At 45.9% G+C, this 24,783-nt stretch overlaps 1 protein-coding gene across 1 annotated transcript in view; it reads left to right on the top strand.

Moving 5' to 3' along the window:
* SPINT2 (serine peptidase inhibitor, Kunitz type 2) overlaps window positions 1–23,091 on the top strand; it is a 28,881-nt gene extending 5,790 nt beyond the window's left edge. The window contains exons 2-7 of the mRNA XM_047078131.1: window positions 15,287–15,457; window positions 18,570–18,629; window positions 19,926–19,979; window positions 20,523–20,684; window positions 20,999–21,037; window positions 22,417–23,091. Coding sequence (XP_046934087.1) covers window positions 15,287–15,457; window positions 18,570–18,629; window positions 19,926–19,979; window positions 20,523–20,684; window positions 20,999–21,037; window positions 22,417–22,583 — 653 coding nt within the window. The 3' untranslated portion in view covers window positions 22,584–23,091. The remainder of the gene's footprint in view (window positions 1–15,286; window positions 15,458–18,569; window positions 18,630–19,925; window positions 19,980–20,522; window positions 20,685–20,998; window positions 21,038–22,416) is intronic.
* Window positions 23,092–24,783: the final 1,692 nt, after the last annotated feature.

Below are 24,783 nucleotides of genomic sequence, written 5' to 3'. Positions count from 1 at the left end.
TGATAATGGAAAAAAATTGAGAAACTGTTCTAAGGAGAGGATTTATTAGTTTTGATCAATATGTGAAAATGGACCACTATTCAGAAAATGTTAAGAATCCTTGAATGTGAATTAAAAAAAAATTTTTTTTAATGTTTATTTATTTTTGAGAGAGAGACAGACAGAGAGCATGAGCAGGGGACGAGCAGAGAGGGAGACACAGAATCCAAAGCAGGCTTCAGGCTCTGAGCTCTCAGCACAGAGCCCGATGTGGGGCTCAAACTCGCAAACCGTGAGATCATGACCTGAGCTGAAGTTGGATGCTTAACCGACTGAACCACCCAGGTGCCCCTCCCTGAATGTGAATTAACAGGGAGTCCTACCCATTAAAGACATTGAAACTTTCCTTCCAAGTTATTCAGATGGGCTACTGTGATTCTAGTTATAGATTTAGGTAAGGGTAGAATTTATAGTCTTGTTTGAGTGATGAATATGAGGTGACAGTGGGTAGGAATGGTGGTTTGCATGGTGTTGGTGTTTATAAAATGTAAACTTATGTATCAAAATGTTATATCTAAAATGCCAAGATTTTATATCTAAAACAAGATTTTATGAGTCTTATAATTTAAGTTGGGTTTGTCATTGTAAATGTTCTTTCCTTATAAATACCTAGCAGTTATTTTGAAGTTTCTGAATTACTTATCCTAATAATGACAACTTCCAGGCACCCAAACGTAGAGGAGATGGGTAGTTTTCTGTACTGAAAACAGAAGCACTTAAGTATGTAGAACCTGCCCAGCTAACCAAACTACGTGGATTTATAGATCACTTTCAAATAAGGCTGGTCACAGAATAAATGTCAACTTTGGAATTTGGCATGGTAGAATTAAAACAGCCAAGAGTTGATCTGTGATATTCAGTACTTCTCCACTTACACAACTTTTAAAATTCTCTCGTTCCTTGGTGAAAAGATACTTGAAGGTCCAAATGGGTAACCAGGGCATTTGTTTTTTTATTTTCCCCAGGCTCTGAACTCTTAATCTCCAGTAATGTGGAGTTGCAGGACTTTGATCCATGTGATAGTTTGCCATTGTCTTACTATGGGTGCAGATAAGGGATGGTGTCACTTTAAGCATGGAAATGGTCACACAGCAGAGAAACAAAGGGAGGAGTGATGATGGTTGAGTTGGTTTGATCAACTCCAGCTTGAGGTTGTACTTCTGGTCTTCCTTATCCCTGGGTCACATCAGTCATCATATTCGGTTGGACTTTCTAGTGAACTGTGTCATTCTTTTTTATCTTCATTCCCACTGTCCCTTTATTGGTCTGGCCTTCATAAAAATATAATATCTACTACTTATTCAAAGCTTTGTGCTTATAATGGAATACAAAACTCCTTTAATCTTTTTTTTTTTATAGTTTTTTTTTTTTTTTCAACGTTTATTTATTTTTGGGACAGAGAGAGACAGAGCATGAACGGGGGAGGGGCAGAGAGAGAGGGAGACACAGAATCGGAAACAGGCTCCAGGCTCCGAGCCATCAGCCCAGAGCCCGACGCGGGGCTCGAACTCACGGACCGCGAGATCGTGACCTGGCTGAAGTCGGACGCTTAACCGACTGCGCCACCCAGGCGCCCCAAACTCCTTTAATCTTTAACACTGTTTATGTTTTTGGTCCGTGTGTCAAAGATATTCCTCCCATTTGAGTTGTTAAGAACTGCATCCGTCCGCACCCGCAGAATGTATCTCAGTGGAGCCTATGGAGGAGAAACTGACTGAGCCTCCTTACTTTACTGCTAACCAGTGAATTCAAGTTTCAGTGAGTGAATGCCCTTTCCCAGACAAGTTGCTGTCAAAGCAGCCTCAAGATTAATAAATAGTGCATTCCAGACCAGGCGATACAAGTCTAGATGTCACAAAAGGGGACTTTTTGCTAACAAATTTGCCGAAAAACACTTTTATACTAACTATATCCAGAACATGTGTAAATCACACAGAGAGACCCTCACTTCATCTTGGGCTGAGTTATATTTATAATGTCCTCAAGATAGTTCTCTTGCTCACATTCTTAGTTTTACCCTAAACGAAATGGATTTTAAAGAGAAAACTCTCCTGTTTTCTGCAGAGTATTGCTGACACCAGATGAATGGGCTTTTCCACATCAAGCAGTTTTCCATTTCTAAGTGAACAGCTATTTAACTCACTTCTGACACCGACTCCCTGGAGTTAGCACAGACCCGGAAGATTACCAGCTCAGTCCCACAAGACTGCCCCCCCCATCTTCAGTTGAAAGTCCTAAATTGTCACCTGTACTTCCGACCTACTTGCTATAAATCAAGGGTTCCCACAACCCCTTTGGGTTCAGTAATTTGCTACAATGGGTCACAGAACTCCAGGAGATACATTTACATACAGATGAATGGCCAGATGAAGATCTGGAGTAAAGTCTGGGAGGGTCCCCAGCACAGAAGCTTCTGTCCTCATGGAGTTTAGGGTGAGCCACCCTCCTGGTACATGATGTGTTCACCAACCCATCTCTCCTAACCCCTTCAGTTAGGATTTTTTTTACTGAAGCTTCATCCTGTGGGCAGGATTGATTAACTCAAACTCCCTTTCACCTCCTCTTCCTAGAGGATGAGGGTGGGGCTGAAAGTTCCAACCCTTCAATCTTGCCTTTGTCTTTCCGAAAACCAGCCCCCATCCAGAAGCTATATAGGGGCCCCCCAGCCACCAGTCATCTCATTATCACACCAGAGATTACCAGGCTCTTAACTCTTGCGTCAGGAACCCAGGCCAAAGACCAATTATTAGAACAAAGGTGCTCCTAGCACTCAAGAAACCACAAGGATTTTAGAAACCTCTGTGTCTGAAGGTGCAGTTGGGGGGGCGGGGGGCAGTGACTAAATCTGTATCTTACTATGTCACAGATACACTGGATTCACAATCAGAGCTTTGCTTTATCTTCCTGAGCCCCCCCAAGATTCTTCCATTTATATATTCCAAGCTTCTAAAATCTGCAGGATTTTTTCTTTTTTTAAACCAGCCAGGCCTAAATCAGTGAACATGTGGCTTGCTGAATTAAAGAATACGGGTTTAGGGGCGCCTGGGTGGCTTAGATGGTTGAGCATCCAACTCATGATTTCGTCTCAGGTCATAATCCCAGGGTTGTGGGGTTGGGCTCCTCGCTGAGTGTGTAGTCTGCTTGGGATTCTCTTCCTCTCTCTCCCTCTCCCTCCCCTTCTCCCCTCCCCACCTCTGTCCCTCTCTCCTGCTTACACACAGGCTCTCTCTCAAAAAAAAAAAGAAAATGGGGTTTATACATTTTCCAGCTTTATTGTTAGGTTAGTATGTGTTTATTGAATGTACTGTTGTTCCCATGTTATGAATGAGGAAAAAAACACAGGTTAGGAAGACTGCGTTAGGTAAGACAGTGGATAATAATGGCAGCCAGGGATCCCTCCACACATAGATCCTTTACCAGAATGAGGATCTGTCCTACACACTTTTTCCAAATGACTTTCATATGTGTCACTCCCCATACCAGAACCTTTGGTCATTTCCTTTGTACCTTGTGTTGGCTTACAAGCCCTTTGAATTTCAGGGCTTGTAATGTGATTGAAATATTTTATGTTATGTGATTTTTTTGACTTTTGTTTTTCTGCCCAAGCGAGCCTTGTTCTAATTATAAACCCCTGAAGGGCAAAAGACCGCATCCTCAGTCAATGCTTTCTAGGGATGACTACTCAGCCCAGTTTACCTTGGAGGGTTCCAATTTATGCCACTTTATGTCACAGAGTGACTATTAAGAATGCCCCCTTTCATTCTGAAAAATGTCCTCATCTGGAGGGTACATTGTATGGTGACCCTGTTTACATACAATAGCTATTCACCAAACACTTGTTGCTTCATACTGCTCAAGATCCTAAGGAATTTAGCACATTCAATTTTATTTCTCATGTAGTTTAAAATTTTTTAACCAAAATTTTTATTTGTTTTATTTGTTTTAATTTTTAAAAATGTTTTATTTATTCTTGAGAGAGAGAGAGAGCGCCCGCGCACACACGAGCAGGGGAGGGGCAGAACTAGAGAGGAACACAGAATCGGAAGCAGGCTCCAGGCTCTGAGCTGTCAGCACAGAGCCCAACGTGGGGCTCAAACTCACAAGCCGTGAGATCATGACCTGAGCCGAAGTCGGACGCTTTACAGACTGAGCCACCCAGGTGCCCCTTTAACTGAAAATTTTACACAGCAGGGACCATATTCCACTATCCTGAAAAAACCACTGCTGACCCTTAACAACAACAACAACAAAAAGTAACGTATTCACAAGATTAGAATACTCACACTGTGTATTCTGGATGGAAAAAAACTGGAAAAGCCTCTCTCCCTCCTTCAGTTCCTTTCCTTAAAGGTAAATTCATACATGTGTCTAAATTAAAAGTTTAGAAAGCAATTACAATACATAAACCATTCTCCTGTTTTTCTCCTCAGTCTTAGACATTTTTCTATACCAGCACACACACATTTGCCTGTCTTTAACAGCGCTGTTATGTGCATGTCTTACAAGTTACTTAACCAGCACAAATAAGATGTCTTGATGGTGAATTTTCAGCTGTTGTAGGTCTGTGAACACCAAGCCCTCTGGGAATGTGGTAACTGTTGCCCCTGTTGTTTGAAACACTTGGATTAAATGACTCTTGATTGCTTTCTTTGCTTTTTGATACTGAGGAGTGAACTGTGCTCTTATTTTTTGTGTGTAAAATAAGATTTTCAAATGTCTGAGAATTATTATAGCAGGTAATTTATCTTTCATCATTGTCTTTAGAATTTTAAGTTGCTTTAATGGAAAGAGTAGTGCTGTTTTTAGCAATGGGAGGGTATGCTACAGTGTTCTTGGCAAAGGAAAAACCTGAGGAATGCATGGTCAGTGTTGTTATAAGAAATGTGAACCCTAGGAGTCTATTTGATAGCTTCTGACTGCACGTATAAGGCTTGCTGAGTTCTATAATGACAGGGTGGAAAATCTGAACTGGGTGTTTTTATAAACACTCTCTAAAGAAGAGATTAAACTGTATCATGGTTGCTGCCTGCGTATGGCCTAAGAGCTATTTACATTTTTTAATGTTTGAAAAAATCAAGAATCAGTAAAAGTTACATGAAATAAAATTTTAGTGCCCATAAATAAGGTTTTACTGAAATGACAGCCATGGTCATTCATTTACATGTTTGTCGAAGGCTGCCTTCATGCTACAATGCTGCAGTTGAGTAGTTAGAACAGATTGTGACCCACAAAGTCTGAAATAAAGGCAATCCCTGCTTTGCATGGTTTTTGACACGCACGGATTTTAGTTACCACAGTATATTAACTCTGGGTACTTGGATAAAGTACAAGTTTCAGCTCTTCGGTCACAGATCACTATGTAAATGACATATATGCATGGTGATTGATCACTGTATATCTGTTACTCAGTTTACACACACAGCAAATCATGTGGTTTTCTTGCCTCCTTGTTTCCCAGTAATAAACCCGTGTTACAGTTGATTAACCTGTGGTTAATCAATAGAGGGAATTGACCAAAAAAGATGAAAAGTGCAGCAAACAGAAAAAGTGGTAATGCTGGAAGCAAAATTCCAGTGGAACAGGGGCACCTGGGTGACTCAGTCAGTTGAGCATCCGACTTCAGCTGAGGTCATGATCTCGCCGTTCACGAGTTCATGAGTTCGAGCCCCGCATCGGGCTTGTGCTGACAGCTTGGAGCCTGGAGCCTGCTTTGGATTCTGTGTCTGCCTCTCTCTCTGCTCCTCCCTGGCTCACACTTGGTCTCTCTCTCTCAAAAATAAATAAACATTGAAAAAATGAAAAACAAAAAATTCCAATGGAGTGTAAGTGGAGTGATAGAAGAACTCGCTTACTTTGGGAATGTTGAAACTACCTTGATTTGGAAGACTGGATGTGCAGCCAGAGAAGCCTAGTGAGGGTCCACTTATCAACAGAAACAAGGAAAGTGGTGACAAAAACAGTGATGTTCCAGTGGAAGTACCACTGGCAAAAAAAAAACCCCACAAAAAGTAAAGCAACTCTCAGAGCAGTTGTGATATTGAAAGAGAAAGGATAAAATGTTGGGAGCTGATCCAAACCTAGAAAGTGACAGTTCACTAAGACTAATTGAAACGATGCTTGCTCCATTATCAGAAGTTATATGACTAAAGACCATCACAAGCACTGTTCAAGCTACTCTTGGTAATTTTTTTTTTTTTTTGCAAAGAAATTTAAACACTTTAATTCTCAAGTTTCTAATGTTTTAGCCACATTGTACTAAGTAAATATTAATTTTACTGTTCATTCTATGCATTTTTAACCCACAATTTTTAATGTTTTGACAAACAAGTTTAAAGGTCATAGAAGTTGGTTTCCATACTTTCATGCAAAGCAAATACTGGCTGTGTTCACTATTTGGCCAGGTATAAAAAATGTTTTCTGAGCTTTGCTCTAGATAAACAGATGGGTGGGAGGAAAAGGACCATTTTATGAGTGACTTCAGGCTTGTGAGATGATCCCAGGCTTTTTGGCCTGATCTCAGGCATACAGTGAAGCAAGAAGTCAGGGTTATTCACAAAGCTGGAGGCATCACAATTCCCAACTTCAAGATGTAATACAAAGCTGTAATTATCAAGACAGTATGGTACTGGCACAAAAACAGACACTTTGATCAGTGGAACAGAATAGAGAACCCAGAAATGGACCCACAAATGTATGGCCAACTAATCTTTGACAAAGCAGGAAAGAATATCCAATGGAATAAAGACAGTCTGTTCAGCAAATGTTGGGAAAACTGGACAGCAACATACAGAAGAATGAACCTGGACCACTTTCTTACACCATACACAAAAATAAACTCAAAATGAATGAAAGACCTAAACATAAGACAGAAAACCATCAAAATCCTAGAGGAAAAAGCAGGCAAAAACTTCTTTGTTCTCAGCCGCAGCAACTTCTTACTTAACATGTTTCCGGAGGCAAGGGAAACAAAAGCAAAAGTGAACTATTGTGATCTCGTCAATGTAAAAACCTGCACAGCAAAGGAAACAGTCAGCAAAACTAAAAGGCAACTAATGGAATGGGAGAAGGTATTTGCAAATGAAATATCAGATAAAGGGTTAGTATCCAAAATCTATAAAGAACTTTCAAACTCAACACCCAAAAAACAAATAATCCAGTGAAGAAATGGGCAAAAGACATGAGTAGACACTTTTCCAAAGAAGGCATCCAGATAGCTAACAGACACATGAAAAGATGCTCAACATCACTCATCATCAGGGAAATACAAATCAAAACCACAATGAGATACCACCTCACACCAGTCAGATTGGCTAAAATTAACTCAGGCAATGACAGATGTTGGTGAGTTCGTGGAGAAAGAGGAACGAACCCTTTTGCACTGCTGGTGGGTATGCAAACTGGTGCAGCCACTCTAGAAAAGAGTGTGGAGGTTCCTCGAAAAATTAAAAATAGAACTACCCTACGACCCAGCAATTGCACTACTAGGTATTTTCCCAAAGGATACATGTGTGCTGTTTCGAAGGGACGCATGCACTCTAATATTTATAGCAGCGCTATCAGCAAAATGGGCACTTGGGTGGCTCAGTCGGTTAAGTGTCTGACTTCAGCTAAGGTCATGATCTCATGGCTTGTGAGTTTAAGCCCCACATTGGGCTCTGTGCTGACAGCTCAGAACCTGGAGTTTGCTTCAGACTCTGTGTCTCTCTCTCCTTCTCTCTCTCTCTCTCTCTCTCTGCCCCTCCCCTGGTAGCACTCTGTCTCTCTTAAAAATTAAAAAAAATAATATAAACAACAGATGGACATAAGGGAACGGAACCAAAAATAATATAAAAACAGGGAGGGGGACAAAACATAAGAGACTCTTAAATATAGAGAACAAACTGATGGTTGCTGGAGGGGTTGTGGGTGGAGGGATGGGCTAAATGGGCAAGGGGCATTAGGGAGGACACGTTGGGATGAGCACTGGGTGTCATACATAGGGGATGAATCACTGGAATCTACTCCTGAAATCATTATTGCACTACATGCTAACTAACTTGGATGTAGACTTAAAAAATAAATTAAAAAAAATAAAGAAGTCAGGGTTCTTTAGTCTGTAGCACCCATGGGAGTAAAAAGCGTGTCAAAGGCTAGACTCCTAGGAAAGTTCTTTTTGCTTGTTTTAGAAGTAAACTTAATCTGTGTATAAACACATGAATAAAAGAAAACACCAAGTTCAAGGCAGTTGTTTATTCAGGGGAGAGAGAGAAGGTGGGATTGAAGTAAGGGGTATACAAAGGTTAGAATTTGTTAACGCTGAGAAGTAGATACACTTGTGTTATGGTATGTTCTCCAGTTTTCAGAATATTTGAAATGGTTTATTAACTTAATTTTTTTAGAGTAGGCACAGCTACAACTATACATTTTTGGAGAATTAGATACTGTCTTAAGCCTGTAGAGTTAAATGAAATTGGTAGTGCCTGGGAGCCTAAAATTCCTATGATGTCCTTGTTAGCAGGTGACAGCAGGTTATTCCAGCCCATTGCACATGGAGTGAAGGTGTCTGAGCCTTTGGCTTGTTGTCTTGATTAAAGCTCTAGTGACTTTAGAACTAGAGGAACCTGTTTTTCATGGCAAAGTCCAGGCTGCTTGGCAATTTTATAATAGGCAGTGTTCAAAATGCCTGTCAGGGTTTGGTAATTTAGGTTCATATTTCAGATAATATGTGATTTTTAACCATTTCTGATGCTTTTCCAAGAGAATGTTAACTAGTTCCTAAAGACAGGAATTCCATTTTTTTTTTTTTTCAACGTTTATTTATTTTTGGGACAGAGAGAGACAGAGCATGAACGGGGGAGGGGCAGAGAGAGAGGGAGACACAGAATCGGAAACAGGCTCCAGGCTCTGAGCCATCAGCCCAGAGCCCGACGCGGGGCTCGAACTCACGGACCGCGAGATCGTGACCTGGCTGAAGTCGGAGGCTTAACCGACTGCGCCACCCAGGCGCCCCAGGAATTCCATTTTTTACATATCCTGAAGCGAGTAGATACAGATTTGGTGCTCTGCAGCTTTTTTCCATTTTTCTTACTCTGCATTTTGAAAACTTACAGGATGTATTTCATTTTGCACTAGAATTTGTGAGCGTACAAATAGGACCTGAGGCATTTTTCATGATTGTTTTCCAGTGCTATTCTAAGACCAATATATTGTTTTGTCATCTCTTAATAGTAATTTTTATTTCTAATATTTATTACTAATTTTTATTAAATAGTAATATTTATTAGGGAATAACTTCCTGAAAGTTTGTCCTACCAGGTGCCCCTCAGCCTTGACCAGTGGTGCTGTCTGTGACCTTGTCATTAAGTGTGACTGTAAACAGGCCCAGCAAAGGGCCTGGCCTTTTGAGCCCTCAGATTGTGATGAAGGCCCTGAGGAATGTTTTGGCTTTTAGGCAACTTCAGTTTCATGTTTTCCCCACTGCCTGTTACTATAGTGGCTTTTTCTTTCTGTCCATCTGAGGGGTGGTTATGTTAATACTCGGGCTCTGATTGGACCACTATTAAAAATAGTGTACATAATGTGCCTGGCATAATGCTTAGTGAAGGCAATAGGTGGGGTTTCAAAAAATAAGTAAAGCTCTACATTCTTTTTTCCTTTTTTTTTTTTTAGACTTGTTTGTTACTTTTTGATAGTGCGAGCTGGGGAGGGGCAGAGAGAAGGGGAGAGAGAGTCCCAAGCAGGCTCTGTGCTGGCAGCACAACCTGATGTGGGGCTCTATCCCATGAACCACGAGATCATGACTTGATTTATTTATTTATTTATTTATTTTGAGAGAGAGCATGCACATGAGCAGGAGGTGGGGGGCAGAGGCATAGAGAGAGGAGAGAGAGAATCCCAAGCAGGCCCCGTGCTGTCAGTGTGGAGCCCGACCCAGGCCCGATTCCACAAACCTGAGCCAAAATCAAGAGTTGGCACCTAACCAACAGCCACCCAGGTACCCCCCAAAATTCTTTTTCATGAGTTCACTTCTTAAGCCTAGTGAATAAAAATTTATATCATAGAGGCTTAAAAGCAGATGAGTTAGTAGAAGCATGTGACAAAATGAGAATTTTCTCCATTTGACAGGGTACTTCCATATTCAAAGAAAGGATCTGTCTTGACACAGTAGGGTGTGGTTAAATTTCATCTTTATTGAACCTAGCTTCAGCCAACTAATCTGCTACTTTGAGCTCTTCTACTCTAATGAAATTTGTGTAAAAAAAGAGAAGCTGTTTTTATTAAGAAATTTTCAAATGTATACAACAATAGTGAAAACAGTTCTTTTTATTTATTTATAGTTTTTTTAATGTTTATTTTTGAGAGAGAGAGAAACAGCATGTGAGCGGGGAAGGGGCAGAGAGAGAGGGAGACGGAGAATCTGAAGCAGGCTCCAGGCTCTGAGCTGTCAGCACAGAGCCCAACGTGGGGCTTGAACTCACCAACCAGAGATCATGACCTGAGATGAAGTCAGATGCTTACCAGACTGAGCCACCCAGGCGCCCCTGGGTGCAAGCAGTTCTGTGAGCCCACGTGGACTATTGTTCAGCTTCAGTAATTGTCCACACTCTGTCTTTACAGGCTTACTGTATTTTTAGTCCCAAGTTTTCTCTTAATAAAGATACATTTCTGAATTCCCCTGTGCAAAGGAAAAAGTGAAGTCTCCCCCTCCCCCAATCCCCTCTTACCCCACCCAGGGAACCTAAAAATAAGGTTGTTTTCTGAAACTTAAACTATGAAGTCAATATGTGGTCATTAAGAGCAGATGTGAGCAGCTGTCTGGGACATAATGGTCTCTCAGCCTTGCAAGATTTGTTAGGAAGGGACCATCACATCTACAGAAAGAATGTTCCAGTCAGAAAGAAGCAGCAGTCAGTAGCAGCAGTCAGGAAAGGAAGTGTCACAGAGGCACATCTTGACTGTGTTTTCTTGACCGAGGTGTGTCCTGAGTTGTCTACTGTGTGGTTCTGGCCTGCCTGGTAGATCCTGATGGAGAAGGATGTTCATAGGAATTCTGCTGTAGACTTTTCCTTACTCTGACTCCAAGTGACCTGCTCCATTTCAGCTTGCTTTCCGAGGTGGTATGCTGGTTCATATATACATCCAACCTGCTTGACAGTTCGTCAGCATCCTCTTGTGTGCTTTGCTAGCAAGGATCACCGTCCCTGCATCTCATCAGCTGGGGCACTAAGAGTAAGTGTGTGAGTTTACAAAAATAAGGGCCAGATTCTGGGCAGTGTGGACTTCACCAAGGTAACTACTATAAATCCCTAGATAGGCTTTTCTTTCTTCTTTATACACTCAGCCTTCTCTACCTGCACAGAGTGTGTATCCGGCTCCCTTGCTTAGGAAAAGCTACCGAATTCCCACCCTTGATACAGTGGTCTCCCCGTTGCATTCTCTGTTATGGTGTCTGGTGGTTCCCACCTGGCTGCCTTGAGCTTTGTTCGACATTGTGTCATGTTTTTGTTTTAACTGAGATGTAATTTACCTACTATACAGTTCACCCATTTGAAGTATGCAGTTCCTGGGGCACCAGGGTGGCTCAGTTGAACATCTGACTCTTGATTTCAGCTCAGGGCATGATCCCAAGGTTGTGGGATTGAGCTCCAAGTTGGGCTCTCTGCTGAGCTTGAGATATATTCATTCTCTCTCTCTCTCTCTCTCTCTCTCTCTCTCTCTCTCTCTCTCCCTCCTCCCTCCCTCTCTCTCCCTCTCTCTCCCTCTCTCTCCCTCCCTCCCTCTCTCTCTCTCCCTCCCTCCCTCCCTCCCTCCCCTCCCTCCCTCCCTCCCTCCCTCTCTCTCTCTCTCTCTCCCTCCCTCTCTCTCTCCCTCCCTCCCTCCCTCCCTCTCTCTCTCTCTCTCTCCCTCCCTCTCTCTCTCCCTCCCTCCCTCCCTCCCTCCCTCTCTCTCTCTCTCTCCCTCCCTCTCTCTCCCTCCCTCTCTCTCTCCCTCCCTCCCTCTCTCTCCCTCTCCCTCTCCCCCCCACCCTCCCTTCCTCTCCCTCTGCCCCTCACTGTGGCTTGCACTCTTTCTCTCAAAAATAAAAATAAATAATATTAAAAACAAAGTGTGCAATTCCTCCCTTGGGTTTTTTGTCAAAAAGACTGTCCCTGAAACTGCTCAAGAAGCAAGGACACAAAGCAGTCAGTGATATCCAGGGTGCTCAGCTTGGCAGGGTACTGGATAGGCTGTTGCTTCTTCTGTAGCAGTTGGGTCCTCCCTGCCTTGATGTTGTTTTCAGTTGTGGTTCATAAGTGGATCCCGTGGCTCTTGTCCATCTTGTCTTGTTCCTAGCAGTGCCGCCTCGGACATTTGACAGCCATGGGGGTTGAGTGGATCATACACCAGAGAACCCTTTTCCTATCATATTTCCCTTGGGCCTTTGTTGATTGTGTATGGTTTTTTGTTTGTTTTGTTTTTGAGAGACAGAGAGCAAGCTGGCAGAGAGAGAGGGAGAGAGAGAATCCCAAGCAGGCTCCATGCCATCTGTGCAGACCCTGACACGGGGCTCAAACTCATGAACTGTGAGATCATGACCTGAGCTGAAATCAAGAGCCAGATGCTCAACCAACTGAGCCACCCAGGTGCCCTGATTGTGTATGTTTTGTGATCTTTGGCATGTTATCAAAAGTATCTGCTCCAGGTGCACAATCCGCTGATTCTGGTTGATGTGTTATGGACAGGAGGTGCCCCTAATTTTTTTAACTGCCTTATTAAAGTATTTACATGCCATAAAATCAGTTATTTTAAGCATACAATCCAGTGATTTTTAGTATATTTACAGAGTGTACAATCATCTCCACAAATTAATTTTAGAATATTTCCATCATCCCCAAAAGATCCTTGTGCCCATTTGCAGTCATCACCATCCCCCAATCCCCCAGCACCAGGCAGACACTAATCTACTTCCTGTTTCTCTTGATTTGCCTTTTCTGTACATTTATAAGATTCTACTCGTATGAAGTGTCCAGATAAGGTACTTTTTAATTGGTGTTTTAATGGATGGTTGCTTTCAAATTAACAGAAAATTTCTTCAGAATATGCTTTTTTCTGCTGTACTAGTTACCTGTGATTTATTGGTGTGTGTGGGAGTTCCTTGAGGTGTTTGTTTTGCCCAGTACTACACCCTTTTTTATCCATAGATTGATGTTTTGTCGAACATTTGGTTTCATGCCCATTAGACGTAAGACATATTTTGGGGAAAAACAAGATCTTGCCCTCTGCTTTTGAAAGCTATCCCCTAGTTAGTGAAGTAAACCTAACAAACATGAGAACAATTAGAGGAGAGTAAATGACAGCTTATAACTTATTTGAGATGTTAATTGAACACCCTGCAGATTGGAATGCCCTTCTGCCAGAAGACAGACGGGTGGAGGCCAAGGAGTAGGAGAGGTGGTTTGGACTCATGATCCCAGAAAGATGATAGGTGGTACTGGTCAGACATTGGATCACATTGTCAGCTCACTCCCTTTTCAACTTGCTTTCCATCCTCCTGATTCCTCCAGGAGAAAGGCTCATTTTGGTGCAGGAGATACCTCCAGCACTTGCTTATCTCTCTCTCTCTTTTTTTTTTTTAATGTTTGTTTTTATTTTTGGGGCGCCTGGGTGGCGCAGTCGGTTGAGCGTCCGACTTCAGCCAGGTCACGATCTCGCGGTCTGTGAGTTCGAGCCCCGCGTCGGGCTCTGTGTTGATGGCTCAGAGCCTGGAGCCTGTTTCCAATTCTGTGTCTCCCTCTCTCTCTGCCCCTCCCCCGTTCATGCTCTGTCTCTCTCTGTCCCAAAAATAAATAAACGTTGAAAAAAAAATTAAAAAAAAAATATTTGTTTTTATTTTTGAGAGAGACAGAGACAGAATGCGAGTGGGTTAGGGGCAGAGAGAGAGGGAGACACAGAATCCGATGTGGACTCCAGGCTCTGAGCTGTCAGCACAGAGCCTGACACGGGGCTCGAACTCATGAGCTGTGAGATCATGACCTGAGCCGAAGTTGGATGCTCAACCGACTGAGCCACCCAGGCGCCCCTGTCTTTTTAAGAGAAAGCAGATATCTAGGTCTTTCGGAGGTATATGTAGCTGGCTGGAATTCTGTGACATTTTTGTTTGTTTCCTTTGTACTAGAGTGGGGTCAGATTTGGGGGCACCTTGAAACCCATGCCCCTCTTGGAATGCTCAGATGGGAGCCATTATAAGTGTTGGAACGGAGGAGTGCCCTCAGCTGCCTTTGGAGTTGGGACAAGGGTTAGCAGCTTCCTTCTGAGGCTTGTGTGGAAATTTCAGTGTGAAGTGGCTGACTTGGGCAAACAGTGGATAAGGAAGGTTAAGACAGGTCCAGGTCCTTCCTGACCTCACCTTGCCGGCTCTGGTCTTTCAGTGCTAAGTTCCCCCTTGATGCCTGGTGTGATGGGCACATACCCGGAAGGATCCTGAAGTGTGATATGTTCTTTTGCCTTTGAAAGCTATATTTCTTTTTTTTTTTTTTAATCTTTTTTTAATGTTTATTTTTGAGAGAGAAAGAAGAGAGCAAGCAGGGGAGGGGCAGAGAGAGAGGGAGACACAGAATCCTTAGCAGGCTCCAGGCTCTGAGCTGTTAGCACAGAGCCTGATGTGGGACTTGAACTCACGAATTGCAAGATCATGACCTGAGTGAAAGTCAGACGCCCAACCGACTGAGCCACCCAGGTGTCCCTGAAAGCCATATTTCTACATTGGATGTCATGTGTCTTTATTTTTTTTTTTTTTTTAGTATTTTGTTTATTTTGAGACAGAGAGAGAGAGCAAGCGGGGCAGGGGCAGAGAGAGAAGGAGACACAGAATCTGCAGTAGGCTCCAGGCTCTGAGCTGTCAGCACAGAGCCCGATGCGGGGCTTGAACTCACAGAGCCGTGAGATCACGACCTGAGCCGAGGTCGGACGCCCAACCGATTGAGCCACCCAGGCGCCCCTCGTGTGTCTTTAATAAGTTGAGGTAGGGACAAAATCAACGTGCAACTGAAGTATAGTTAAGTTGGGTGGGTTGGTGTCTTTGTTGTTAGGTGATGTGTTTCTTTCCTGTGCAAGGAAGGAATCACTAAGCCTAATGGCAACACTTTAGAAACCACTCACGACTCACGGAGAATCTGTGCTGGATCCTGGGCTCTGGGAAACAGCGGGCCTCCTCTTACAGGTCTGTGCATGTTCTCCATTGGCAGGATTGCCCTGTGAATCCAACTGGTCTCTCTGCTTTGTGTTTTAGAATTCTGTCGAGTTTCGAAGATAGTGGGAAGATGCCGGGCCTCCTTCCCTAGGTGGTGGTACAATGTCACCGATGGATCCTGCCAGCAGTTTGTGTATGGCGGCTGTGAAGGGAATAACAATAATTACTTGACCAAGGAGGAGTGTCTTAAGAAATGTGCTGGTGTCACAGGTAAGACAGTGGTCCTTGGGGAAAGGGCGTAACTTAGAGACCATTTATTAACTTGGGTTGTGGATGCCTTTTGCATTTTGCTAGTTCTTCACAGCTAAACCTGGGGGATGTTTTTAAAAAGCAGAAGAAAGGCCCAGTTTGAAGGTCGCCCACATAGTGGTTTCACAGCAGTACTCTCCCTCCTCTTCCCAGAAGGAGAGTAGGCCACAGGCTCGAGCTGGGGGAGGGGGACATGACCACCTCTTCTCCCCGACTTCCCTTCTCCCACTGCTGAGTGTAAGTCCCCCACCAGGCCTGGCATAGGAGAGTCCTCCAGGGCCACTCAGACAGGTTGCCCTCCTTGCTCCCTGGGCATTTGGGTTATTTTTTACCTCTGGGGCAAATGCCTTGAGGAGCTTACCCAGCCAGCCAAGTTGTGAGTCAGATTAAAAGCAGAACAGACTTCTGGAATCTGTCCTTCTCCCAGCCCTTACCTGGGAGGGACTCAGTGGAGTCAAGAGAATGTTGACTTTGAGAGCCTCATAGTTTAAATAAGAACCTAAAGCCCCACAGCAGAGGGCACTGGCTCCGAACTGAGCTGTGAGGGCCTCCTTGAGGGCTGTGGCAGTGAGACATTGGTCCTCTGGGGTTTGATCCCTTCCAAGTGCTCTAGAGACCTGAGGATTTGGTGAGCCGATAAAACGTCATCGGCGATCTCCCTAAGGTTGTTACGTGACTTTTCTCATCCTTTCTTGATGGCATGGCATCACTGCTCAGGCCCTGGATCAGGATTCTGTGAGGACGCACCGGTGCCCTCAGTACTCCCACGTGCCGCCAGCCTGTGCGCCTTGGGCCAGAGGCAGGTCCTGCACCCTTGTTGGGTTTCATGTCTCCTCACTCACTGGCTATAATCTCTCTTGGCTTTGAGAGCCATTCAGAAGTCAGATACGCTTATTAAAGTTGTGTATAAAGAGGGGAAACAACAGTGGCCTTGGCTGTGGCCTGAGGTTCAAAACATCGTGCTTGAGCACACAAGTCCACAGCGACCGAGTGCCTCCAGGAACCGTTTACTGATCTTTGTGTGCCGCTGCCCAGCAGACACTCAACAGGTATTTGGATGGCTGAGGGCTGGGTATTGCTTTTGGATCATACAGGCTAGTCCCTCACCTTTTGGGAGCAACTGGCAACCTTACCAGATGGTGACTGAGGAGAATACCATTTATTATATTTTTTTGTGGTCAGCTGTGACCGGTATGGGAGCAGGAATTAAAGGGAAATATTTTTGCTGCCTTTTCTGTCAAGAGTTGACTGTCACAAATGTACCTGCCTGTTCTAGTTTCTCTTTACTTTTTCAGGAAAACAGTTGGAAGTTTTAAGAACACAGGCAGTGAACAGTGGGCACTCAGGATGTTGCCATGAGGGGTCACGGGTGGTTGTGTTTGCTGGAGAAGGCAGACAGCTGTCTCCCTAGAGGCGGGCCGGAGTCTGAGGGCCCAGAAAGCTCATTTGTTGGCACCTGAGTGTGGCTCCACCGCATGTGTTGTTGAAGCACTCTCTCGTGAGTCTTTCGTGAGTCTCGTGAGGAGAGCTGGAGCAGCAGGGCAGCTAGTCACAGGGTCTTTTGCCAGCATCTTCTCTCCCAGGCGGGTAACCTCTATGGGAAGCCAAATGAGAATGTCAGTTTATTAATTTATAATGAGAACCAGAACTACCCCGGGGACCAGACACTTGGGTCTCTGTGCCTGCTGCACCTGTAGTCCACGTAGGCGAGCCTCTCAGGCAGATTCCCAGGAAGCTGCTTGATGTGGACAGAGGCAGAACAAGGGGAGCTGGTTTGTGATGTAAATGTTCAATGGCATCAGGTTAGGCTGGCCCCGCGCCTCCGCACAGGTCTGCAGGGACCAGCGGGGAGGCAGAGGAGCCAGGTTCTGTCCCTCCTGGACCCTGCCCACACTTCCTTGTACTTCCTTAGCGGGCTAGCCTCTCCACCCCTCCCCCCATAACTTGGTGTGTATGTGTGAGATAAAACATACGTACCATAACATTTACCGTTACAACCATTTTTAAAAAAATTTTTTTAAGTTTATTTATTTTTGAGAGAGAGGGAGAGAGAGAGTGAGCATACAAGGCGGGGAGGGGCACAGAGAGAGGGAGACACAGAATCTGAAGCAGGCTCCAGGCTCTGTGCTGACAGCTCACAGCCTGATGTGGGGATCAAATCCATAAACCATGAGATCGTGACCTGAGCCGATGTTGGATGCTTAACCAACTGAGCCACCCAGGGACCCCCCGTTATAACCATTTTTTAAGTGTACAGTGGCATTAAATACATTTCACACTGTCTCACTTTTTTTTAACTTTTTTTTTTTAATATTTATTCATTTTTGAAAGGGGGGGGCGAGGGGGCAGAGAGAACAGGAGACACATCAAAGCAGGCTGTAGGCTCTGAGCTGTTAGCACAGAGCCTGACACGGGGCTTGAACCCACAGACCGTGAGATCATGACCTGAGCCGAAGTCGGATACCCAACCAACTGAGCCACTGTGGCGCCCCTATGTACTCACTTTTTTTTTTTTTTTTAATTTTTTTTCAACGTTTTTTATTTATTTTTGGGACAGAGAGAGACAGAGCATGAACAGGGGAGGGGCAGAGAGAGAGGGAGACACAGAATCGGAAACAGGCTCCAGGCTCCGAGCCATCAGCCCAGAGCCCGACGCGGGGCTCGAACTCACGGACCGCGAGATCGTGACCTGGCTGAAGTCGGACGCTTAACCGACTGCGCCACCCAGGCGCCCCTGTACTCACTTTTTTAATTCATTAGGTGAGTTAATGCAGTTAAACAGATTATTTGGTCTCGGAGGCCATTCTGTCTTTTTAGAAGTCACTTCATACATCTTTGCTCTGATTCCCAGGGAGTTGATCTTAAAGTTTCACCCACAAGGGCAGTCTTGGTTCCTCATTTCCAAAGTTCTAGCAGGCTTGTGGTCTAGCATGTACATCAAAGGGCCCACATAAAGGAGAAACAGGAGTCACTGTGAGAGGTGCATGGGACCATGGCTGCTCAGGGACTCTGTTTTGTTTCACCAGGCAGTCTTGAGGTGCACTTTCTCACCGTGTTGTTTGTTCCCTTGTAGAGAACACCATCGATGATCTGGCCACCAGCAGGAATGGAGCAGATTCCTCTGTCCCAAGTGGTAGGTTCTTAAAACAACCGAGGTTATGATGAGGGCTATCTGGACCATGAGGACATTTGTAATTTGGGAGCAGTACAAGGGCTTCCGCCTCCTGGTCTGTTTATCCAGAATTGGCAAACAGGGCTTCTGCCTGGGCTGCCAGCTTTTGGCTCCTTTCTGGCATCCTTACGCTGGGAGTTCACATTGTCCAACGGGCAAAAGGGCCACGGGGTTCTACATTGCTTCTGGGTTGGCCTCTGCTTCTTCCTACAGGACAAGGGACTGTGGATGTTGCTGTTGCCTACAGCTCAGGCCCCTTCCTTCTCTCTGAGCTGGCCTCTGCCTGCGGTGCTGCCTTCACTGCCCCACCCCACCTCTCCTTCCCTGATCTGTCTCCTTTGTTCTCTGTCCTCCTTGCCATCTCCCTCCTGTGCTGAGTCCTCTGTCTTCTGCCATCCCCGCCTCCATTCCCACTGCAGTCCTTGATCCTGAGCTTTGTGTTAGCTTGCTTTGTAGCGCTGACAGCAGCTGCCCCATTCCTCCTTTATGCTTAAAGGACTCTGCATGTATCGGGAGCCTGGGGTGAGTGGTCCAGATGCACTGGCAAGTCCAACCCAGCTTTCTTGAAGGCCAGTTCCCAGGCAATGGGCTCCGCTGGGCAAGACTTGCTGTGGAGGGAGGAAATCTGCGCCCCCCGCCCGCCCCATTTGAGGACAGCTCCCGGGGCCAGTAGCCATGCACTGATTGCAGCCTTGGCTTTGGCCCTCTGGTTCTGACATCGGTGCTCACGTGTGAGTGAGCATTTATTAGTTCAGTGGTTGGCTGGCTTGTTAGAGTCACTCTCCAGTTTTGCTAAGCCAGGAATCCTGTGACTGTCCCAGCCATTGCTTTGTCTGGGTTCACTGTTTATTCACAGGAAGGCCTCCAAGGTCATCCAGAATCTCAGGCACTGGCTTGATAACTCTGGTTTCCATCCTATTTCAGAAGAAAATATCCCAGGAGAAGGAGGGGCCTCCCTATGTCAGAGAATGAATGAACAAGACCATCTTCCTCATCACCCCACAAATTGTGGCTGGGATTAGTTTGCATAGTAACCCCTGAGGCATAAGGCAGGCCTCTCCATCCAGCATTCATTCCGGTGTGTGTTGTAGAGCCCGTTAGGAGTGGGAGGTGACAGACCTGACCGTGGAGAGGGCTCCATTCCTGGTGGGTGCCAGCGTGTCGTGCTCCCTCAGTGGGCCCTGTAGACTCAGTCCCAGCCAGGCTATGTGTCCTGTGTCGAGCCCAGCCTCCCTGATCTGGATGTTTGTGTTTTAGTTCCCAGAAGGCAGGATTCTGATGACCTCGCCAGTGACATTTTCAACTACGAAGGTATAACTTTTAAAAAATATTTATGGGAAAAAACATGTTTTCTTACTTCGTTGGGAATTGAGACGCACTTGAGTGTTTCCACTACAGAAGTTGTAGAGCAGAGCTTCCTGACCTTTCCCGGGTGGTAGAACCCACAAGGATGCCCCAGGCCTGCAGGAAGTGGATGTGCCACAGCATGTAGGCGGGAGCTTGACTTTAGAGAGGCGATATGGCGTGAGGCTCTGCCTCTCACCACCCGCATGGCTGTGGGCAGATCACCGTAGCTCTGCCTCTGAGTCCCCTACGACAGATCTGTTTGAGACCAAGAACAGTGCCCGACTTAGAGTGATCTCTATAGCAACAGAGTCCGGCTGTAAAGAGAAAGATATCTGAAAACATGGAGGAGTGTCAGTTGGGCCAGACTGGCCACGTCTGTAATTTATAAGTTCCTTTAGCAGAGAGTTGTTTCTCTGTTGGCAGCAGTGTGACTGCTCTGGAGCATTCCAGCTTTGTTTCATGCCTGGGCCCTGCTAATCTGTACTCCTTGGGTTGTGTCACTCTCAGAATACTGCACTGCCAAAGCAGTCACTGGGCCTTGCCGTGCGTCCTTCCCACGCTGGTACTTTGATGTGGAGAAGAACTCTTGTGACAACTTCATCTACGGAGGGTGCCGGGGCAATAAAAACAGCTATCTCTCCAAGGAGGAGTGCATGCACCACTGCTTTGGTGAGCCTGGCTGATTCCTAAAGCCAAGAAACGGTGGGTGGATGAGGCCACTGGTCCATTTCCCCATCCCTAAAAGGAAGGCCTTGGAAATGCTGTCCGTTGGACTCTGCCATTCTCTGGCGCACTTGTGGGGAACAGGTGGGCTTTGGGCCCCGCTGTTGCACAGACATGTCCTAAGCCCCCACCAGGGTGGCAAGGCCCTCAAAAGAGCTGGAAGAAACCCCTCAGAAAGAGCCTCCTGGGCACACCTAGTTGCTGGCAGCTCTGGTGGGGAGGGCTGTGAGCTGACCTGAGGGTTGTGTATTCTCTTCTAGGCAAGCAGTTGTATCCTGTCCTACCCCATGGCACTAAAGGTAAGAAGCCTCTGGCCCTCCTCCACCTGCTTTCCCTGACCAAGCTCAGCTGTATTTTTGCAGGCTCTTGTTGTCCTCACACGTAATCCTTCACTGTAAACACCTTTTTTGGTTGAGAGTCATGTTTCTGCACGAGAATGGTCAGGCAGCTTGGAACATATGGTGGATGTTTGTCCCACTATGCAGTGTAATAAATGGGGGCTGAAGGGAGGCGGTCTCCGCCCAAGCAGCCCCAGGGTGACTGGAGGACAAGTCCTACTATTATTGTAAGACTTGTGAGGTCTGCTGCACATGGGCCTGAGACTGGCTCCAGGTTTGGAGGGAACTTTGCCGCTGTGGGGTGTACTGAGCTGGTCCCTGGTGACAGGAAGCCGCAGAGCCCTTGCTGTGTGTGGGCAGAGCGAGGTAGGGCCAATGCTATTGTCCCCAAGCAGTCTGGTCTGACAAGACACCTGGCCTCCTCTCACTTTTGTTTCTGATTGTGAGCTTGAGTCATGGATGGTAGTGTTTGCACAAAGGACCTGCTACACTGGTTTGACCTCTTTCCAACCTATTTCCCTGTTAAGGAGCCCTGACCTGGCCTGCATGTCTGCTGTTTTAGAGGAGGAGCGAAGCTAGAATCTGGTTTGCCAGGCACGGGGGTGCAGAAAACAGCCCGGGTTTGGAAGGTTGGGGGTAGAGAAAGAATTGCCCCTGTCAGTTCTGTAGCCAGAAGGGGAGAGGGAGCCAGGGAGCTGTCACAGAAGGCCACATTCTTTAGGTCGGGCCCCACCTGAAAAAAAGCATCTTCAATGACCAGTGACACTGCAGTGGAGCAACCACTGTTAAATTTACCTGGGCAATTAGCATGAGGGTCCCCTCCCGGCCCTGCTCCGAATACGCCCTTGCCTCCACCCTTACTTCATTCCATAGGCAACCAACCACCCCAGCCACCTGCAGGGCCACATCTTTCTCCAGCTGGTCAGTGTGCCGTGTGAACACAAAACCTTGGGGTTTTATGTTCACACACTTGCCAGAGGTGTGTGATTTTTACATCATGGTACACAGTTTTTGGCTTGGGACTCCTGCCCCCCTGAAAGGTGGTAGGAAAATACAGAGTTGAAGTGGGGTTTCCTTGTTCAGAGAGAACACAAATACCCACTCTGTGTGCACATAGCACGACGCTTCCTTTTTTCAGTAACCTGCTTCTCCAGACTCTAGAGATTCCTTGAGGACTCCCCTGGTGGGCAGTGCCAATTGTCCACACCCTCCCAGGTGGGAGTCACAGGGGGTCTGGCAGAAGGGCTGCCAGTCCTTACCCTTCGTGAGCTGTGTGCTGCCCTGCTCTGGCTGTGGTCCTTCTCATCCTGCCGGTTCTGAGGCCTTTTTCTCCTCCCCAGTGGTGGTCCTGGTGGGGCTGTTTGTGATGGTCCTGATCGTCCTGCTGGGGGCCTCCGTGGTCTGCCTGATCCGGGTGGCACGGAGGAACCAGGAGCGCACCCTCCGCACCGTCTGGAGCTCTGGGGACGACAAGGAGCAGCTGGTGAAGAACACCTACGTCCTGTGAATGCCCTGCCAGCAAGAAGCCGCCCTTCCTCGGGTGTCCCTGTTGATGAAGAGAACCTGGGAAGGGAGGGGAGACAAGTGCAGAATGTGTGTGTGCTTTTTAAAGTAGAGTGATTGGTTTGTATTTGTGCGATCATTAGGGCTTTGGGTCTGTTTATTTCTCCAGAAGGTAAGAGGGCTGCTTCCTGGTCTCCCGGCTGGGTCTGCTTCGAAAACCCTCTCAGAGGTGGGTTCTGTCTCACGTTGCAAGTGGTCTGGCCCCAAACCAGAGTCGGCTGCTCTTCAGTTTAGTTCTTTGCCCCAGGTATTAGTTTTCTTTGCTTACCTTGAATCCTGTAGTGTCTTTTCCCATCACAGGAGTAATGTTTTAATAGTTTCTTTGTTTTTTGATTTGTGTGTGTGTGTGTGTTTTTTAAGTAAGCAGTAACAAATGTTTTTTTTATTAGGCTTCTGAAAGGAAGAGAATAAAATGTACAAGCTTAATAAAAAGGGCCTTCCCTTAAATTTCAGCAAGTGTTTTTTTTCTTTATGGGACTGCTGATTTAAACTCTACCAAAATTAACACAGAATACTATGTAAGATGTCCCATTCTAGAAATGAACTCCTTAAAAAAAAATCTCATCTTTCAGATCTTTCTGAATGAAATGCATCTTACATTGCAACTGAATGCCTATAAAATTTGACCAAACAGGGGCACCTGGGTGGCCCAGTCAGCTAAGCGTCTGACTTTGGCTCAGGTCATGATCTTATGGTTTGTGGGTTTGAGCCCTGCCTCAGGCTCTGTACTGACAACTCAGAGCCTGGAGCCTGCTTGGGATTCTGTGTCTCCCCATCTCTCAGCCCCTCCCCTGCTCACACTCACTCTCTCTCAAAAGTAAAATAAACATTTTTTAAAAATTTAAAAATTTGATCAAACACTTAGCCTTACCACCTGTGGTAATCTCTGATATTTCCTTATTCTGTTTCACTTTTTAAGGAGTGCCTGAGTGGCTCAGTTGGTTGAGCATCTGACTCCTGATCTCAGCTTAGGTCTTGATCTCAGGGTTGTGAGCTCAAGCCCTGCGTTGGGCTCCATCCTGGGGGTGAAGCCTACTTAAAAAAAAAAAAAAAATTCTAGCCATACCCTACTGAATTGATTTGTTTTTAATAATTATTTTTTTTAAGTGTATTTATCTGTTTTGAGAGAGAGAGAGAGAGAGAGAACACGTGAGAGGGAGAGAAAGAGAATCCCAAGCAGGCTCTGCACTGTCAGAACAGAGCCCGATGTGGGGCTTGAACCCACAAACCGTGAGATCATGACCTGAGCCAAAGTCAAGAGGCAGACGCTTAACTGACTGAGCACCCCAGTGCCCCAATTTTTATTTTTTTATTTTTTAAATAATGAGCCACTATGAACTGTAATCCACACCTTGAGGGTACAGGAGGGTGGGAGTGAGGATGCATCCTATCCAGGGGAAGACAGACCTTCCTGAGATTGGAGTGGTTTTGACTCCAGTCACTTTGGCATCCATGGTTTTCATCTTTTCCTGTAGCTCTGCAACCTTCCTCAGGTCTCCCACGTGCCCCTGCAATGAAATGAAGACAGGGTACTGCCTGGGTGAATTTGGCTTCCAGACTTGGCCCCAGTTGTGCCTACCTGTGAGTGTTCCCTTCCTGTCTCTAGACTCTGGAAGCCCTTCCTTCCTCCCCATCTTCCAAACATATAGTCCTGAGCATGGAGCAGCATCAGGGTGACCCATGGGGTCAGGCAGGCGGTCTGGGGCTTCTACCTGTGGAGGTGACTCAAGGAGGTAAGGTGGGCCTCAGTCCGGGACTGGATAGAGGTGACAGTTTTGGAAGTTGCTTTGGTCCCCTTCCCTTCACCCTTCCTAAAAATCCCCTCAGGCTAAAAAGTTCACATTCTGTGCATTAGGGTAAAGACTTGCATCCCGTTGGGCTTAGAAATGTATTTAGAGGCAAGTTGGGCAAAAGCCTTCCTCATTTGTGGAAGACCTTGCTTGTTGGTTCTGGCCTCTCCCTGCCAAGCATTCTAGGCAGCTTGGCAGTCTAGCCTTGGAGATGATGGTGAGCAGCTGAAACCTGCCTGCATGTCCCAGATAAATTGGGACCCAGCTCTGGGAGAGCCTGTGGTCCAGGCAAAGAGGACCTTGAAACTGGGAAGAGACTCTCCGCCCACTGTTCCAGGTGTGCAGCAGCGAGCA

Source organism: Lynx rufus, unplaced genomic scaffold (genome assembly GCF_022079265.1).
Source record: "Lynx rufus isolate CCGP_SWC_20201006 ecotype Redwood Valley unplaced genomic scaffold, mLynRuf1.p SCAF_16, whole genome shotgun sequence".
Lineage (NCBI taxonomy): Eukaryota > Metazoa > Chordata > Mammalia > Carnivora > Felidae > Lynx > Lynx rufus.
This window is presented reverse-complemented; position numbering and strand designations above follow the sequence as displayed.